Source organism: Trachypithecus francoisi, unplaced genomic scaffold (assembly GCF_009764315.1).
Source record: "Trachypithecus francoisi isolate TF-2019V2 unplaced genomic scaffold, Tfra_2.0 Contig01440, whole genome shotgun sequence".
NCBI lineage: Eukaryota > Metazoa > Chordata > Mammalia > Primates > Cercopithecidae > Trachypithecus > Trachypithecus francoisi.
In genome coordinates, this window is record NW_022681431.1 from 26,133,142 (window position 1) to 26,152,106 (window position 18,965).

The following is an 18,965-nucleotide window of genomic DNA, read 5'->3' on the forward strand; positions in this document are numbered from 1 at the left end:
CAAAGTTACTGAGTGCTGGAAAGAAATTCAGCCTTAGAGTTGCATGTGTGTTGCTACCATTACTGTTTAGTCCAAAAACAGCTTGGGCATCTTAGGGAGTATTTGCTGGATAGAAAAAGGTCCTGCAATTAGTGTGTGCCATACTTTTCCCTTGAGTGCGTGGTGTGGTGTTACTGTTCAGTAGGAAGGATAAAAATGCACATACACAGATCCTCCTGGTGGGATGTCATGATAACCCATCGTTACTAGTCATTGTTGCTTACATTCATTTTTTTTTTTTTTGAGACAGTGTCTCACTCTGTTGCATAGGCTCACCATAGCCTTGACCTCCTGGGCACAAATGATCCTCCCACCTCAGCCTCCTGAGTAGCTGGGGTGTGCTAATTTTTTGGTTTTTGTTTTTGTAGAGGCAGGATCTCACTACATTGCCCTGGCTGGTCTCAAAGTCATGGGCTCAAGCAGTTCTCCCAGCTCAGCCTCCCAAAGTGCTGGGATTACAGATAGGCACGAGCTACTATATCTGGCACGTTTTTTTTTTTTTGAGACGGAGTCTCACTCTGTCTCCCAGGCTGGAGTGCAGTGGCTGGATCTCAGCTCACTGCAAGCTCCGCCTCCTGGGTTTACGCCATTCTCCTGCCTCAGCCTCCCAAGTAGCTGGGACTACAGGCGCCCGCCACCTCGCCCGGCTAGTTTTTTTTGTATTTTTTAGTAGAGACGGGGTTTCACTGTGTTAGCCAGGATGGTCTCGATCTCCTGACCTAGTGATCCTCCTGTCTCGGCCTCCCAAAGTGCTGGGATTACAGGCTTGAGCCACCGCGCCCGGCCGTTTTTTTTTTTTTTTTAAATACGATCCAACATGAAGAAGGGTACTATCATTAGGGCCTATAGTCTTAAAAATATATAGGTAGGTAGGTAGATAGACACAGATGTAGATATATAGAAAAGTTGGAGCTGGGTGCACTGGCTCACGCTTGTAATCCCAGCACTTTGGGAGGTCAAGGTGGGCGGATCACTTGAAGTCAGGGGTTCGAGACGAGCCTGGCCAACATGGCGAAACCCCATCTCTACTGAAGATACAAAAATTAGCTGGGCTTAGTGGCACATGCCTGTAATTCCAGCTACTCAGGAGTCTGAGGCAGGAGAATCACTTGAACCCCGGAGGCAGAGGTTGCAGTGAGCCAAGATCATGCCACTGCACTCCAGCCTGGTGACAGAGCAAGACTCTGTCTCAAAAAAGAAAGAAAAAGAAAAGTTAATGCATGAAGATTTCCATGTATTTTCAGTCTGTCAGTAGGCACCATTGAAGCAGGTAAAAAAAAGGAAATCTTTAGGTTGTAAACAGTGTAAACCAAAAACTCTCTTGAGACAGATCTCAATCAATTTAGAAGTTTATTTTGCCAAAGTTAAGGACCTGCCTGTAAGAAAAAAACACAGAATCACAGGAACAGTCTGTGGTCTGTGCCTTTCTCCAAGAATGAATTTGATGACTTAAAAATTTAAAAAAGAAAAAGGGCTGGCCCAAGTGGCTCACGGTGGTAATCCCAATGCTTTGGGAGGCCATTATAAGAATCAGTTGAACCCAGGACCTCAAGACCAGCCTGGGCAACATAGCAAAACCCCCTTTCTACAAAAAATACAAAAAATTAGCCAGGCGTGGTGGTACATGCCTGCAGTCCCAGCTACTTGGGAGGCTGAGGTGGAATGATCCGCTGAGCCCAGGAGATCAAGGGTGCAGTGAACCGTGATCACGTTGTTGTGCTGCAGCCTGGACAATAGAGTCAGAGCCTGTCTCAAAAAAATAAAAAGTAAAATAAAGGGGAAATGCGGGCTGGAGGGGAAAGTGGGAGGGTATGGTCATCCACATGTTGCAAGAGAAAAGGAGCAGATAAGGGAAAGTCAATTATGTATTCATCTCATGCCCAGTAAATCGGTACTTCACATAAGATATGGTGAACATGAAGTAGCTGCCTATGGGGATATTTAAGCTTTTATCTGTAGGTGTCTGCTTAGCAACAAAAGGAAAGGCAGTTTCTTGCATGACTCAGCTTTCAGCTTAATTTTTTCCTTTTGACAGAGCAAATTGGGATTCTGAATTTTTATTTTCTTTGACAACAAAAATCAACACTGATCTCTTTTAGTTACCTAATTCTTAATAGACATCAGGATATTGACCACTTTTAGTAATATTTAAAATATATCTCATTTGTTCCATTTATCCCCCGAGTATTGTAGCCACGTTTAAAGTGAAAATTTCCTGTGTCAAATTAACTTTTCAAATATTTTTTGTCCATTTTTTCCATGTCTGCTTGAATTGAATTCGCTCCAGGTTTCCATTAACTTTGGACCATGCTTCAAGTATCCTCCGAAGGATCTCACTTACCGCCCTGTAAGTAACATTACAAATGCCTGCATGCATCCGCGGCCTTGCCGTGGCTGCTCTAGTCACCGTGTTCTGTTTCTAATTCCTCCTGCAGATGAGTGACATGGGCTGGGGCGCCGTGGTAGAGCACACCCTGGCTGATGTCTTGTATCACGTGGAGACAGAAGTGGATGGGAGGCGCAGTCCCCCGTGGGAACCCTGACCAGGTCCCTCTTTTCTGTCAAGGACTTTCTGGGGAATAATACTGGGGGTTTTATTTTTGTTTTTGAACTGTCTCAAATGTTCTCCCAAAGATGCTACAAAACACAGCCTCTCCTTTTAGCAAGTTAAAAGGCTGCGTAGGACTACGGGAGACTGCCTGCCTTTCACCATTTTCTCCCAACTTCCAGTGACTGCTCTTATTTTGTGTACCACAAGCCAACAACCGCTGACTCCAGGATTGCGTAAGCCCCCTGTGAAATCGGTGGTGTACTGCCTACCCTGCCAGCTGTGACTTGTTATCCTACTATATTTTCTAAGGAGTGAATAATATTGTCCTAGTAACTAACTTATTTGAAAGACATTTCCTTCTGTGGGCATTGACTCCATCCCACCTGTTTTCCAAGGAAATGGTAACCTGTTTCTGAGAACACCTGAAATCAGTGGCTACACATTCCAAACCAATCTAAATGCTATTTCCCTTTGGTGTGGCTTTGGTTTTGTTGTTCATTTTGAAATATACTTTTGAACACTGAGATCCCTAAAACTACTAGATCTCTAGAAGTGTAATTGTGAAAGAAACTTGCTTGCAGCTTTAACAAAATGAGAAACTCTTCCCAAATAAAACTTGTTTTGAAGTTTGTGTGACACTTTGCTTCCCTTCAGGTTGGGTGCCTCTTGGTGACAGTGATCAGAAATGTAAGCAGCATGAGGAAAGGTGCTGGCACTGGGAGGAAGAGCCAAGTTTCTGACTTGTGTTTTGGCTGCTTTCCTGTTGCTCCTATTCTTGCCAATCAGCCATCCCATTTCCTGTGAAAATCTGCCACCTTGAGGAAAGGAACAAGAATTTCAAAGGGCTAATGGTCTCCCTTCCGGTCTTCCCTTGGAACGTGGATGTTGATATGTGCAGGTGGTTTCCTGTCTTGCTTATCTTCCTTTGCCCTTAGCTGATGGCTAAAGGGCAGTTTTCATACTATTAAAGACTGAAATGTAAGAATGAGCCTTCCAGGCACTATGGCTCATGCCTATAATCCCAGCATTTTGAGACATTAAGACAGAAAGATTGCTCAAGACCAGGAGTTCAAGACCGCCTGGGCAACATAGTAAGACCCCTTCTCAGTAAAAAATTAGCCAGACGTGATGATACATGCTAGTAGTCCCAGCTACTTTGGAGGCTTAGGTGGGAGGATCCCTCGGGCCCAGGAGTTCCAGGCTGCAGTGCCATGTTTGCACCACTGCACTCCAGCTTGGTCAACAGAGCATGACCCTGTGTCCAAAAAAAATAAAATAAACCTTCCTTTTGGATTTCTATATAGTTTCCTTGTCTTCCTTTTTTTTTTTTTTTTTTTTTCATTTCTGTTTTGTTTTGTTTTTTTGAGATGGAGTCTCGCTCTGTCACTCAGGCTGGAGTGCAGTGGCACAATCACAGCTCACTGCAACCTCCGCCTCCCGGGTTCAAGCAATTCTCCTGCCTCGGCCTCCTGAGTAGGTGGGACTACAGGCACGTGCCACCACACGTGGTTAATTTTTTGTTGTATTTTTAGTAGAGACAGGGTTTCACTGTGTTAGCCAGGATGATCTTGATCTCCTGACCTCATGATCTGCCCACCTCAGCCTCCCAAAGTGCTGGGATTACAGGCGTGAACCGCCATGCCCGGCCTGTCTTTCTTTTTCAATACATCAGTCTTACAGCAAAGACAGCCTTCCCAGGATTGTCCAAAGACTCTCCTGCATTTACCTCTCTACTTTGGTTAATAGGTAGAGTGGCTCACCACATGGAGGGTGACATGCTGCTGCAGAGTCACCATGTTAAGCCTGTGGCTCTTCTGAATATCTTGTCATTTTCCTGTTTAAGAGAGTTCCCACACTTCAAGACAATATTGGTATTTTAACATAGTAGCATTGACTAATATATTTGTCTCCTGATGAATCACCCAGACACGTTGATTTGGCCACTCCGTATCTCTGAACAGGAAAACTTGTACAGGTCGAGTGTGATTGGAGGCTGAGGCTCAGCCCTAGACACCTATTAATGCATGAGCTGGTCTTCAAGGGCAGACCTGGTTATAAAGCTTCTAGGTCATCGGAGTTTGAGGGACTCCAAGAAAATAAGGGTGGTGTTATTTAGAGGAAGCTGAATGTTAATTCTTTGTAATAGAAATTACCATATTTAAGTTGTATACCCACTCTCCATCTAAATTATAAAATTAGCTTTCTGTATATATTTTATTTTCACAAATCAAAAGTTACAGGTAATGATGTTCTTCTCAAACATCAAAAGTGTATGTGTGTTTTAATACAGTTCATTTGAAGGGCTCAGAGAATATATCTACTCTTCACATAGTCCTATATAAAATAGTTTCTGTAATCAGATCAACAGTGATAACTTGTTTTATTCCAGTGTAAAATTAAACAAGTGGAAAGTATCTCCACAGAGACCAGAAAGGCACAATTACATAGTTTGAAGGAGGCAATTAGAATCCAGCCAACCAGTGGGTTTGTTAAAAGCCCATTTCTTGACTGTCAGCCTGTTCTCTTGAAACTAGAATATATATTGCTTTAAGATACCTTTAGGCCGGGCGCGGTGGCTCAAGCCTGTAATCCCAGCACTTTGGGAGGCCGAGACGGGCGGATCACAAGGTCAGGAGATCGAGACCATCCTGGCTAATACGGTGAAACCCCATCTCTACTAAAGAATACAAAAAGCGGCCGGGCGCGGTGGCTCAAGCCTGTAATCCCAACACTTTGGGAGGCCGAGACGGGCGGATCACGAGGTCAGGAGATCGAGACCATCCTGGCTAACACGGTGAAACCCCGTCTCTACTAAAAATACAAAAACTAGCTGGGCGAGGTGGTGGGCGCCTGTAGTCCCAGCTACTCGGGAGGCTGAGGCAGGAGAATGGCGTAAACCCAGGAGGTGGAGCTTGCAGTGAGCTGAGATCCGGCCACTGCACTCCAGTCCGGGCCACAGAGCGAGACTCCGCCTCAAAAAAAAAAAAAAAAAAAAAAAAAAAAAGAATACAAAAAGCTAGCCGGGCGACGAGGCGGGCGCCTGTAGTCCCAGCTACTTGGGAGGCGGAGGCAGGAGAATGGCGTGAACCTGGGAGGTGGAGCTTGCAGTGAGCTGAGATCCGGCCACCGCACTTCAGCCTGGGTGATAGCGAGACTCCGTCTCAAAAAAAAAAAAAAAAAAAAGATACCTTTAAACAAGTAACTGTTTTCTCTTAGCTGGTAGTGGATGATAATTCCATTTGAGAAATACTTCTCTACCACTATCCTCTCTCAACTCTGAGGCACTTAGATAAACAATAATTTTATCCATGCCAAAAATAAACTAAGAAACAATCCGAATAAATTATAATAAATACCTCTACTAGTTGTAAAATTTTAATACCTCAATAAATACCACAGTGTTCCCACTAATGCTGTTTTTTAATTTAGTTTGTCATAATTTGGTTTCATCAACTCCTTTGTGTTTTTTTTTTTGAGATGAGGTCTTACTATCTTGCCCAGACTGGTTTCGAACTGCCCTCCAGCAGTTCTCCCACCTCAACCTTCAGAGTAGCTGGCATTGTGGGTGGGCACCACCGTGCCCAGCTCCTGCTTTCTAATAAATAAGCCAGAGCTCTGTCTCCAAATGCTGCAAATCATCAGTGCTGTTAAAACAAGAATAGAAAACCTTCAGGTGGTGATGGTGATTTTTTTCATCCTCCCTACCCTCCCATCCCAGTGTGTGTGTGTATCATTTTTTTTTTTTTTTTTTTTTTTTTTTTTTTAAGACAGCCTTGCTCTGTCGCCCAGACTGGAGTACAGTGGCTCGATCTTGGCTCACTGCAACCTCCACCTCCCGGGTTCAGGCGATTCTCCTGCCTCAGCCTCCCAAGTAGCTGGGATTACAGGCATGTTACCGCCACGCCCAGCTCATTTTGTATTTTTAGTAGAGACAGGGTTTCTCCATGTTAGTCAGGCTGGTCTCGCACCCTCGGGCGATCACCTGCCTTGGCCTTCCAAAGGGTTGGGATTACAGGCGGGAGCCACCTCGCATAAATTCTCTTGACTTTTGGGAAAGGGAATTTGCTTTCACCATATTACCCCTTCTTCCAGCCACTTCTCCCAAAATACTAAACTTCAGCCTATTTAAGCAGAGAAGTTGCCAGCCCCAAACAAAGTTGACAGCTGTGGAATTATCTTACTAATAACTGGCATCATAAATAACAGAAATGTTAACTAATATTGTTTCTTCTCTCATATTTGGCACTGCCTTTCATTTTAATTAGGTAAATAAACATTCTCAGTTATAATCTTCCTCTTCCAGGGCCCATTAATCAGCTATTGCTTATAGAATTCTTTAAGAACTCGGCTGGGCACGGTAGCTCACGCCTGTAATCCCAGGACTTTGGGAGGCTGAGGTGGGTGGATCATGAGATCGGGAGATCGAGACCAGCCTGACCAACATGGTGAAACCCTGTCTTTACTAAAAAATACAACAAAAAAATTAGCCGGGCATGGTGTCGGGCACCTGTAGTCCCAGCTACTTGGGAGGCTGAGGCAGGAGAATGGCGTGAACCAGGAGGCAGAGCTTATAGTGAGCCGAGATTGTGCCACTGCACTCCAGCCTGGGTGACGAAGCAAGACTCTGTCTCAAAAAAAAAAAAAAAAAAAAAATTTAAAAACTCATGTAGGTTGTGATTATGGAAATTAAATTTTTTTGAAGGATCCTGGTGACAAGAGTCTAAATAATTGAATTGCATAATTTCCCAGTAGTTCTTTTCCTTTTAATGAGCCTGTCTAATTTAGTTTGACTAATTGAAAGCTTTGTCCAGGATTCCTCTAGTGTGAAGTTGTAATCTACTAGCATAGATTTTTTTTTTTTTGAGACGGAGTCTCACTCTGTCAACTCATGCTGGAGTGCAGTGGCACAATCTCGGCCCACGACAACCTCCGCCTCCCGGGTTCAAGCGATTCCCCTGCCTCAGCCTCCCAAGTAGCTATGACTACAGGTGTGCACCACCACACCCAGCTAATTTTTTGTATTTTAGTAGAGACGGGGTTTCACCATGTTGGCCAGGATGGTCTCGATCTCCTGACCTTGTGATCCAGCCACCTCGGCCTCCCAAAATGCTGGGATTACAGGCATGAGCCACCGTGCCCAGCTGCATAGATTTTTTTTTTAACAGTACAATATTAAAACATACAGACTGATGTTTTGTGTGAATTATGATTCTTTATTCTGACTGGTGCCTATGGAAGCAATAGGGAAACCTGTCTACTAATTAGTTTTGTCTTTTTCCATAGAGAAAGCTTGGACTAGATTTCTGGAAGGCACCCACTGTGGGGTGCTGCTTGTTCTGTGGTGTTGCTGTGCAGTGAATGGGAGGAGCAGAGGGCTGCAGGAGACACTCTGAGATTCTGCTTTGTACACACGCACTGCCAGCGCATGACATTCTTTTTTTTTTTTTTTTTTTTTTTTGAGACGGAGTCTCGCTCTGCCGCCCAGGCTGGAGTGCAGTGGCCGGGTCTCAGCTCACTGCAAGCTCCGCCTCCTGGGTTCACGCCATTCTCCTGCCTCAGCCTCCCAAGCACCTGGGACTACAGGCGCCCGCCATGTCGCCCGGCTAGTTTTTTGTATTTTTTAGTAGAGACGGGGTTTCACCATGTTAGCCAGGATGGTCTCGATCTCCTGACCTCGTGATCCGCCCGTCTCGGCCTCCCAAAGTGCTGGGATTACAGGCTTGAGCCACCGCGCCCGGCCGCGCATGACATTCTTGAGCCCATAAAGCAAGACCTCTCAGGCCCTGTGGTTAGCATCCCCCACACCCATATCAGCCACTAGCATTTTAAAGATGGTTTTAGGTGGGAATGTAAGGGACCAGAAAAAGAGTTTTACAATTATTTTAGGGGCCTTAACCTTCATGTCATAGCTAATCGGTGAATTAAATTACCTTTTAATCCAAGAGCCTCATCCCTGTTTTCTTGGTGCTAAAAACTTTTACCAATCTGAATCCTAGTGTTATACTCTAAACACTAACCCCACCCATCCCACTGTCGCCAGATGGAGATCTTAGACTTGCAGACTTCCAGCAGGGATTCTCCTGATGAGCATGCATACCAGTGCAGCTGGGCACACTGGGAATAGCAGGCTGGTCTTCAACACCTGGCTTCAGAGGCAGGGCGGGACTCCAGGCGCTTGCGCAGGTGGTTGGCAAAATCCACCTGGGTCTGGGACAGGACCTGGTTGATGATGCTCTTGGGCAACCACCCCTGCAGTAGGAGGTAGGAGAATTTGGCCATCATGTGGGTTTTGGCCCACTCTAGACACTCTGCCCTATCACAAACAGGCTGCCAGGGGCTTGGTCTTCAAGCTCTGTTAATAGTTGCAGCCTTGGGGTTGCCTGGTCAAGGGTGGGAGGACTGCATTGCTGCTCTGCTGTCATGACTTTCAGAAGCACAAGACTAGCCAACAAGATGTTTCAGCCTGGTCTTCCCAGCTGTGTGACCATGAACAAGTTATATTGCCTTTTTCACCCTTCAGATCTCTGGACCTAAGTTTCCTTCTTTCTAAAATGGTAACAACATATAGAGTTGAACTTTACTATGAGACAGAAGAGGGCCGGGCACAGTGGCTTGCGCCTGTAATCCCAGCACTTTGGAAGGCAGGCAGATCATGAGGTCAGGAGTTTGAGACCAGCCTGGCCAACATAGTGAAACCCCGTCTCTACTAAAAATACAAAAATTAGCTGGGTGTGGTGGCTCACGCCTATAGTCCCAGCTACACGGGAGGCTGAGGCGGAAGAATCGCTTGAACCCAGGAGGCAGAACTTGCCGTGAGCCGAGACCACACCATTGCACTCCAGCCTGGGTGACAGAGTGAGACCCTGACACCAAAAAAAAAAAAAGAAGAGGGAGCCATCACAGGCTTTGGAGATGGTAGAGTAGCAGTTAGGCCATCACTCAAGGCCCTTCCCTGTCTTACAGCCTGTGATTCTATCAGAATAGAAGAGGATTCTTTCTGTTGCATGGGGGGGATGGGAAGAGCCTGTTTTTCTCACTACCACCTGCCCTCCGGATCCCCCTCTCATGCCCTTCACCTTGAGATCGATGCTGAGTAGCCACGTAAGTTTGGTCTTCGAGGGACTTCCAGCCAGTGGGTGAAGCACCATGCAAGTGGGACCGTGCTCCGCCCTGGCAAATGGAGAAGTCAAGTCAGGAGGACAGTTGTGAGTTCTCTCTTGCACTGGCTGCTTACACCAGTACCACAGATACACGTTTCTACAGTACCTTGCTTTTCGAAGTTTTATCAGGGAAGTGTCCTTTGCAAAGGGTAATTATTTGGCAATTGGCGTGGTTACCAGCTCATCAGAATAAAGGCTGCTTGTAGCTGGAGCGGCCCCTGAGGCCTCTTGTGCCCTTTAGTTGCTGGATTACAGGGAGGTCAGGGAAAGGATTCAGGCTGGTGGCTGGGCTGGGGCCTTGGGAAATTCAGGAGGCCATGGTGTACTGAGTGGTATGGATTATTTCAGTATTTTAGTCGACATTACAGCTGTACCTGAGCGTACCAGCTGAACCTCAGCCCTGCCCCATGCTTCAGCAAATGATTAAGTTCTTAAACTTTCTGGGAGGGTCAGGACAAGCTGTTTGGCTGTCGAAGTAGGGCCTATCTTGTCTTTGTCCCTCCTTTGGTAAATAAGTATGTTCTTTTGTAGAAGGAAGCCATGGGTGCACCAAGGGTTGGTTTGGAGCTGGGGATGCAGTCCACATGCTTGGGTGTGCACCTGCAGGCCTGTGTTAGAAGAGGGGGGTTTGGAACCTGCTGCACGTATTACCTGATGACACCCTTCTGCTCAGGCATGTTTCCGAAGTCTGTGGCCATGCCAGCTAGCACACAGGTGGAGCCTCGGCGCTTGGCACAGCGCACGCTCACAAAGTCACGGGGCCCCACCAGGTTTCCTGCTGCCTCTGCAGCCATCTCGTGAGTAATGAATGTATCTTTTCCGATCTTCTGCAGGACCTACCAGGCCATGGGGAACCAGAATCACGACTCAGCCCGTGTTGGGCTAAGCAACCCCCACAGCTAGGGGTCCTCTCTTTGATACAGCATTCACACTGGGCTTTCCTGGGCCCCTGCCACCCGCACCTGGACTTTGCTCACCTTGATCTCCTTGACATTGGGGTTCCACTCCCCCATTGCTTCCATGCGCTCCACCAGCTCTTCATAGAGCCTTTCCATGGGCTGGTCCACCACGACCTCCAGCCGGAACACCTTGCCCACATCTGGGACCACTTTACTCATCACTTTGTCTCCATTGTCCTGTCAGAGAAAGGAGCCGCAGAAGGTGGTTAGACAAAAATATTCTTGGCCAGGCGCGGTGTGTCACGCCTATAATCCCAGCACTTTGGGAGGCCAAGGCGGATGGATCACAAGGTCAGGAGTTTGAGACCAGCCTGGCCAAGATGGTGAAACCCTATCTCTACCAAAACTACAAAAATTAGCCAGGCACGGTGGCAGACACCTGTAATCCCAGCTACTTGGGAAGCTGAGGCAGGAGAATCGCTTGAACCCGGGTGGCAGAGGTTGCAGTGAGTGGAGATCGTGCCACTGCACTCCAGCCTGAATGACAGAGTGAGACTCCGTCTCAAAAAAATAATATATATATATTTTATATATGTATATTGTTAGCCTAGATCTCATAGGCGATACAAGGCAAGGTAGGGAGGGGTACAGCAAAGGAACTCCAAGCTGAACACGAGGAAGCCTGGAACTGTCCTAAGACAGAGTCAGTAATCATTGTTGCCATGGCCTTGTGCATTTGCTGACAACTGGAGGAAGTTACCTGCTGCCACTGGACCCTTTTAAAGATTTCTTGTTTTTTTGAGACAGAGTCTTGCTCTATTGCCCAGGCTGGAGTGTAGTGGCACAATCACGGGTCACTGCAGCCTCAACCTCCTGGGCTCAAATCCTCCTGCCTCAGCCTCCCAAGTACCTGGGACTATAGGCATGTACCATTACACCTAGCTAATTTTTAAATTTTTTGTAGAGATGAGATCTCCCTGTGTTGCCCAGGCTGGTCTCAGACTCCTAGGCTCAGGCAGTTCTCCCATCTCATCCTCCAGGTGTGAGCCACTGCACCCAGCTCCCCTGGACCCTTTGTCTTGGTGGGGAATGATGGTGGTATGGGTAGGTCCAACTGAAAAGACTCTTACTTGACTTCAGAAGCTCAAAGATCCCAAGAGAGAAACCTGGGAATAGGAAAAGTGGTTTACACCAGCTTGATTAGATACATAGAATGTTGAATGGGATCTTCAAGATTTGTTTTAGTTCAGTACCTCATTCCACACCAGAAGAATGTGAGGCCAGAGGTCAGTGATTGGCCCAGGGACCCTTAGCTAAGAGCAGTGCCGACCTAAGTCCCAGGTTCCTTGACTGCCAAACTAGTAGTCTGTTAACTCCGTTACTCTGAGAACTTAGGGAAGGAGGGGTTCTACCTGAACTTTGGGTAGTGGGCAGCATGGCAGCTTTTGCTGAAGGTAAAGCCACCAAAATCTCCATAACAGAGCTGCCAGCCGTGAACCTGGTTACTGTCCCCAGTGATGGGTTAGTGCTCAAGCGCAGAGAACCCCAGAAGGCTGTGGACCATTCTGTTCTAGTCCAGGCCTGTTGTAGAGTGAGCCCACATCACCCCTGCCAGCCCAGCCACATGTGGGCTGACAGCACAGACAGTGCACTTTGGCGTCGTTGGGATATCTGACCCAGGGCAATGAGGCCTCACTTGCACTTGGAGTCCCCCTTGCATGGTCTCTGCCAAGTGGGTGCACAATGCAATCCTATTCTATAGCTAAGGACACAGGAATAGTGTTTCTCAAACAGGACTCTCCAGGGTGTCTTTTCTGGGGGAAGAGCATTATCTGAGGATATATTATCAGGAAAGGAGAGTTCTCAAGTTAAAACCACTTGCTACCCAGTGACTGCTGCGTGAGACAGGAATTCTGGGAAGAACAGTAACCCCAGCTGGCCTTGAGGATGGCAGTAGAGCATGGAGGAACCACAGGCTTCTCCCCCACGCTTACCTGCTGGCTCTCCTTCTTCCAGCCCTCCTGGTTGCTAAGGATGCCCAAGGCCTTCTGCATGGCCTCCTCCCCCTGCTGGAGATAGGCCAGCTCCTGGTCACTGTAGAGAGTCTCTTCCAGCCGAGGACCTGGGTACACAGCCAAAGAGAGACAGAGCTTCCTTCTTCTCCCAGCCTCCACCAGCTCTCATCCCTGGAGCTCTGGGTCTGCTCATTATTCTGAAGAGCCTGGACTAAAGCCATAGGGGCCAGCCTGCTGTTCGAGTTAGACACAGCCACCACAGGTGACCAGAGGGGGATCTGGCCTTGAGGAACTCTAGGCTGGGAACGTCCTTTCAAAATGAAGGAAGGGCAGGAGGGGAGCCCAGGCCACACGCACCACATCACCTCCCAGGAGCCTCCTGCCAGCACCAGGAGCCCAGAAGCCTCAGCACTTACCAAGCAGAGAGCTCCGCCGCCGAACCTGGCTAATCCACGTGCTAGGGTTGGGGCCCCCCAGGGCCCTCCGATTCAGCTCCTGGCCGATGGCGATCACAGCCTGTTGCCTTAGCCCTGCAGAAGGGAAGAACCCTTGTCTAGGAGCTGGAAAGCCCCTTAGAGATGGACCATTCCACCCCCTCATCTTGTCACAAATTAGGAAGTTGGCTTGGAGAGGGCAGTGACTTGCTCAGGAGCACACAGGATTCTAGCAGGGATCTGAACTACAGCCAGGCCCCCAACTCCCACCGCAGGGTCCAGAAATCTGCCTTCCATCTGGGGTGGTCAGGCCTGGCCCTGCCTGGAGACGGGCTATACCAGAGCCTGCTGGAGTTTCTGTCCCTAAAAGGGGAAGAAGCTGTGTGCAAACAACCAGAAGAACCCTACTTCATAAGGAGAATACAACTCCTGAGGTCTGTGTGCTTGCATGAGTCTGTGAGCTTGCATGAGCTCTGTGTGCTTGCATGAGTCTGTGGTTACATGAGTCTGTGTGCTTGTCTGAATCTGCTTGCATTGCATGAATCTGTGATTGCATGACGTCTGTGTGCTTGCATGAATCTGTGCTTCCATGAGTCTGTGTGTTTGCATGAGGTCTGTGTGCTTGCCTGAATCTGATTGCATGAATCTGTGCTTCCATGAGTCTGTGTGCTTGCATGCCATAAGCTGCTCTGTGTGCCCCTGGATTCTGGGCCAGGGAAGTCCTGTCCATCTAGTGAGGACAACCCCACTGCCAGCTGCAGAGCTAAGCATGGCTTCTCGTTCTAAAGGTAGCTAATTCAATCCAGTGTAATTGGAAAGATCGTGTCTAGATTGACTTGTGTACCCTTCAGTGGCAGCAGGGGATTCAAATGACCTTGGATGCTAATCAGCTCTACAAAAGTAGCTTCTTGTAGCTGGTTTCTGTCCCTTTCTGGGTATTCAATGATAACAGTCTTCCCAGCCCCACCGTCTTCTCTCTTTACCTTGCCCTCCTGTCTTACTCCCCTGTCTCTCTTCTCCTCCATCTTTTTTTGCCTGTGAGAGTCAAGTCTAATAGTTACTCTGGCACTGTGGGCAAGACTTTCCTGGGTACCCCTGCTACAAGCCTTGTCCAGCTCTGAAGGAAGGCAAAGTCAGGAATAGTTCAATAAAGATGGCCGGGCATGGTGGTGCATGCCTGTGGTCCCAGCCACTCAGGAGGCTGAGGCAGGAGAATTGCCTGAACCCAGGAGGCAGAGGCTGCAGTGAGCCAAGATAGTGCCACTGTACTCCAGCCTAGGCAACAGAGTGAGACTCTGCCTCAAAAATAAAATAGGCTGAGCGCCATGGCTCATGCCTATAATCCCAGCAGTTTGGGAGGCGGATCACCTGAGGTCAGGAGTTCAAGACCAGCCTGGTCAACAAGATGAAACCCTATCTCTACTAAAAATACAAAAGTTAGCCAGGCATCGTGGCGTGTACCTGTAATCTCAGCTACCCGGGAGGCGGAGGTTGCAGTGAGCCGAGATCGTGCCACTGCACTCCAGGCTGGGCAACAGAGTGAGACTCTGCCTCAAAATAAATAAAGTAAGCCAGGTGTGGTGGCTCACACCTGTAATCCCAGCACTTTGGGAGGCCAAGGTGGGAGAATCCCTTGAGCCCAGGAGGTCAAGACCAGCATGACCAATACAGCAAGACTTTGTCTCTAATAAAAATAAAAATAAATAAATAAATAAAACTAGCTTGTTATGGTGGTGCACGCCTGTAGTCCCAGCTACTCAAGAGGCTGAGGTGGGAGGACGGTTTGAGCCCATGAGTTTGAGACTGCAGTGAGCTATGATTGTTCCACTGTACTCCAGCCTCCGTGACAGAGACCTTGATTCAAACAAAAAAAGAAAAAAAGAACGAACGAAGGAAAAGGGGAAGGAAGAAAGGAAAGGAAGAAGGAAGGAGGGAAGAAAGAAAGAAAAATATTAAAAATGAAAGAAAAGGAGAAAAAAAGATTGGAGTCCTAGAGGGAAGACCAGAAATGACAGAATCTGGAAGGGATGTATCTTAGTAACCAGCCCACTTCTTCCAAGGGGAAAACTGAAATTCAAGAAGGGAAGAAACTTGCCCAGGTTCACCCAGTAAGAGGCACAACTAGGATCAGAATTGGGTGGCCTGAGCCTCATCCGCTGAGAGCTGGCCAACCCCTCATTGCCTCCTTCCCGCAGTGCTCACCCTTCATGTTGCGCATGTGTCTGTAGGAGCTCCCGGCGCACAGCTTGAATGTCGCTAGCAGCATTGTTTCCTGGCAAATGTGACAGTGGTGGGGTCGCTGCCACCGCTGCTGCTGCCTCTTCTCTCAAGAAGTGGTTCTTCGTCCTTCCTGAACCCCTCAAGCTTCGCCTCTGAGTCCCGCAGCTGCAGCCTGGACCTGGTCATCTGCGTCTTAAATGCCCCCCGCTGAAGGCTGTGCATCATCATCAGGAGATAAAAATGCCATCACTCACTGTGCAAAGGAAGGGGTCAAGGATAGAGCGATTGCCTCACACTGCTGCTTTGGCCGTTTGTGGGGAGCGGGGGGTGGGGGAGGGTGCAGGGGAGAGTGAGGAGGACAGGGCCAGGCTGGAGGGATGGAGAGGAGAGAAGCAGGGGCAGCTTAGATGAAGGCACATAGTGGTTTTCAAGAGTTTAAAGTGCAGATTTCTAGCCCTTGTCTACAGAAACTCCAGGCTCAGCTGATCTGGAATTGAGGCTCAGAAACATGTGCTAAAAAAAGAGAAAAGAAAAGAAAAAAGCTTCCCTTGGCCAGGCGGGGTGGCTTACGCCTATAACCCCAGCACTTTGGAAGGCCCAGGTGGGCAGATCACTTGAGATCAGGTGTTCGAGACCAGCATGGCCAACATAGTGAAACCTCGTCTCTTACTAAAAATACAAAAAATTAGCCAGGCGAGGTGGCAGGCCCCTGTAGTCCCAGCTACTCCGGAGGCTGAGGCACGAGAATCACTTGAACCCAGAAGGCAGAGTTGCAGTGAGCCAAGATTGCGCCACTGCACTCCAGCCTGGGCGACAGAGTGAGACTCCATCATAAATAAATAAATAAATACCCAGTGGTTGCAATGAAGGTGTTGTGTGGACTACACACTATGAGAACCACCGTCTCGGGAGAGTGAGCCAGGGTGTTTACCAGGCAGTAGAGACCGTAGGGCTGTTCTTCTGGGAGACGACCCTGAAGTCCACAGAATGGAACTGACTTGTTCAAGGTCAAACAGCTGGCCAGTGGCAGGGCCAGGACAACAACCCAAGCCTCTGGCCTTCAAGCCATCTGTACACAGTTCCTCCTGCGGTCCCCAGGACACTGGGCATATTCAATTGTCCATTTATTTACTCATCCATTTATAGAAACCACCTTTCCCAAAGTCCTGTTCTGAGTGAGGGTTCCTCACAGGGGTCTGTGCTGGAGCAAGGATGACCTCTCACGGCTGAGTTGGGGGTGCAGCCCTATCAGCTTACAGCAGAGAGAAGATGAGGGCCTGGGCTACGCCCACACCCTTCCTCACACTTTCCCCCCAGTAGCTTTGTCTGGGTGAGCTGGGCTGGGGGTCTTGGTATGTGCTGAAAGCTTGAAAAGACAGGGCATAGCCGGGCGCAGTGGCTCAAGCCTGTAATCCCAGCACTTTGGGAGGCCGAGACGGGTGGATCACGAGGTCAGGAGATCGAGACCATCCTGGCTAACACGGTGAAACCCCGTCTCTACTAAAAATACAAAAAATTAGCCGGGCGAGGTGGCGGGCGCCTGTAGTCCCAGCTACTCGGGAGGCGGAGGCAGGAGAATGGCGTAAACCCGGGAGGCGGAGCTTGCAGTGAGCTGAGATCCGGCCACCGCACTCCAGCCTGGGCGACAGAGCCAGACTCCGTCTCAAAAAAAAAAAAAAAAAAGAAAAGACAGGGCATGGGCTGGGCGCGTTGGCTCATGCCTGTAATCCCAGCACTTTGAGAGGCCAAGGCGGGCAGATCACAAAGTCAGGAGTTTGAGACCAGCCTGACCAACATGGTGAAACCCCATCTCTACTGAAAATACAAAAATTAGCCAGGAGTGGCAGCGTATGCCTGTAATCCCAGCTACTCAGGAGACTGAAGCAGGAGAATCACTTGAACCCGGGAGGCAGAGGTTGCAGTGAGCCAAGATCGCGCCACTGCACTCCAGCCTGGGTGACAGAGCGAGACTCTGTCTCAAAACAAAACCAAAAACCAAAAAAACAAAAATTAGCCAGGTAGCCAGGCGTGGTGGCAGGCGCCTGTAATCCCAGCTACTCAGGAGGCTGAGGCAGAATTGCTTGAACCTAGGAGGTGGAGATTGCAGTGAGCTGAGATCACACCATTGCATTCCAGCCTGGATGACAGAGTGAGACTCCGTCGCAAAAAAAAAAAAAAAAAAAAGGAAAAAAAGAAAAGACAGGGCATTGGGGTGTTCACCCTAGTCTTTGCACTTTAGAGGCCCTGTCAGGCTGAGCAAGGCCCCACGAGGCTTCTGCATTTCCCACTCACCCTCACCCTGGCGCAGCATGTGCTGGGCTCTGACGGAATTTCTTCCCTTTACAGTGACCTTGTGGCTGCTTTTAAGCCAGATTCATTGGGCAAGAATATTGGGAGTGGAAAAACTCACACTGGAACTGCCCCTGGCCCAGGCCCTGCTCCCTGTGTGAGGGAGTTCTGTGTCCTGCCACCACCTCGCAGAGGCAGAAGGTAGCCCTAAAAATGGGGAGCAGTGCCAGGGTCCCATGCAGTCTTGCTGTCTCCCCCACTCCAGATAGGGTGAAAGGGACAGGATCTGCTCAGAACCAGGCCTGGCGCCTGGAGCCCATATAGAACAGGGGAGTTGTCCCCTCGGCTCCCGATTTCCACCTCGGTGATACAGTCGGGGGATCCTGGGAGCAGAGGCCACCCTGAGGAACCCAGCCCGTTCCTCAAAACCTTCTCCTCCCGGAAACCTTCCCCTCCAGGAAACCTTCCTAGACCATCTTCTGGAATGCTGGCTCCTCCCACCACACCCTTACTGTCAGTATCACTCGAGGGGCTTAGCTCTGATCCTGATTTGTTGAATGGTTTGTGTGTGTTTGCTTGTCTCTTCTGTGGAATTATTTCCCCAAGGCAGGTGCTGGGTCCACTTTCCCCCTTAAACGCTGTCCCCACCCTCAGCACTCACCTCTAGCAGAGAGACAGGGGACTCTTGCTCCTTCTCTATTAAAACTTTTTTTTTTTTAATTTTTAAAAATAAAGATGGGGTCTTGCTATGTTACCCGGGCGGTCTTGAACTCCTGGGGTCAAGCCATCCTCCTGCCTTGGCCTCCCAAAGTGAGCCACTGCACCTGGTGTACTCCTCCTGTTGAGTGACCAACTGGGAAAGCAGCTAGGGGTGCAGGTACATCTTTAGACTCAGGAAACCTGCCCAAAAGCATTGTTTCCCGCCCTCAGAGAGTCGCCAAGAAAGACAGCAGGGCCTCTCCCCCAGCGCCAGCCTGTGCGTAGGCCCTCTACCTTTCAGAGAGGAGGTGCAGAGGATGAGCTGGGCAGGTGGGGCGCCAGCTCCCCCAGCTCCTCCCTCTGATCTGCTGGGGCACGTGCCCCTCCTGCACATGTGTGCCTGCAGGCTTGCCTCAGCGAGGTGGGGGGAGTGGGGAGGCAGTTATTATGGGACAGGCCATGCAGATGATGATCAAGGCCCTGCTGTTGCCTTCCTGTGGAGAATTATGGCCATTCTGAAAGGGGTGGAGGTGGTGTGGGAGAAAGAGGATAGAGCCTATGGCTGTGGCTGATGTCAGAGGCTGCCACTGACTCCCGGGGAGGCGGTTGGGAGGTGGTGCTGAGTGACCTCTGCAAGGGCCAAGGCTCCCTTCCTCATC

General features: G+C 49.0%; 2 protein-coding genes across 6 annotated transcripts in view; one reads left to right on the forward strand and one right to left on the reverse strand.

Moving 5' to 3' along the window:
* Positions 1 to 3,220, forward strand: part of ASH2L (ASH2 like, histone lysine methyltransferase complex subunit) — a 35,694-nt gene extending 32,474 nt beyond the window's left edge. For all 5 annotated transcript variants that reach the window (XM_033231013.1, XM_033230995.1, XM_033231004.1 and 2 more), the window contains 2 exons: positions 2,327 to 2,386; positions 2,475 to 3,220. In XM_033231013.1, the coding sequence (XP_033086904.1) occupies positions 2,327 to 2,386; positions 2,475 to 2,582 (168 nt within the window). In that variant the 3' untranslated portion in view covers positions 2,583 to 3,220. The remainder of the gene's footprint in view (positions 1 to 2,326; positions 2,387 to 2,474) is intronic.
* A 5,119-nt stretch (positions 3,221 to 8,339) lies between these two features.
* STAR (steroidogenic acute regulatory protein) lies at positions 8,340 to 15,833 on the reverse strand. The gene is made up of 7 exons (XM_033231034.1): positions 15,301 to 15,833; positions 13,081 to 13,194; positions 12,644 to 12,771; positions 10,728 to 10,886; positions 10,402 to 10,586; positions 9,667 to 9,760; positions 8,340 to 8,839 (listed from the first exon to the last, which is right to left on the reverse strand). The coding sequence occupies exons 1-7, from the start codon at positions 15,362 to 15,364 to the stop codon at positions 8,726 to 8,728; spliced, it is 858 nt and encodes a 285-aa protein (XP_033086925.1). The 5' UTR covers positions 15,365 to 15,833; the 3' UTR covers positions 8,340 to 8,725.
* Positions 15,834 to 18,965: the final 3,132 nt, after the last annotated feature.

Bases quoted from the DNA above. Each gene is read 5' to 3' on its own strand.
- STAR (XM_033231034.1), bottom strand. From the start codon at position 15,364: ATGCTGCTAGCGACATTCAAGCTGTGCGCCGGGAGCTCCTACAGACAC. The intron at 13,195-15,300 runs GTGAGCACTGCG...TCCCTTCTGCAG, and splicing joins ACACATGCGCAACATGAAGG to GGCTAAGGCAACAGGCTGTG. The intron at 9,761-10,401 runs GTAATACGTGCA...TCCATTTGCCAG, and splicing joins GAGCAGAAGGGTGTCATCAG to GGCGGAGCACGGTCCCACTT.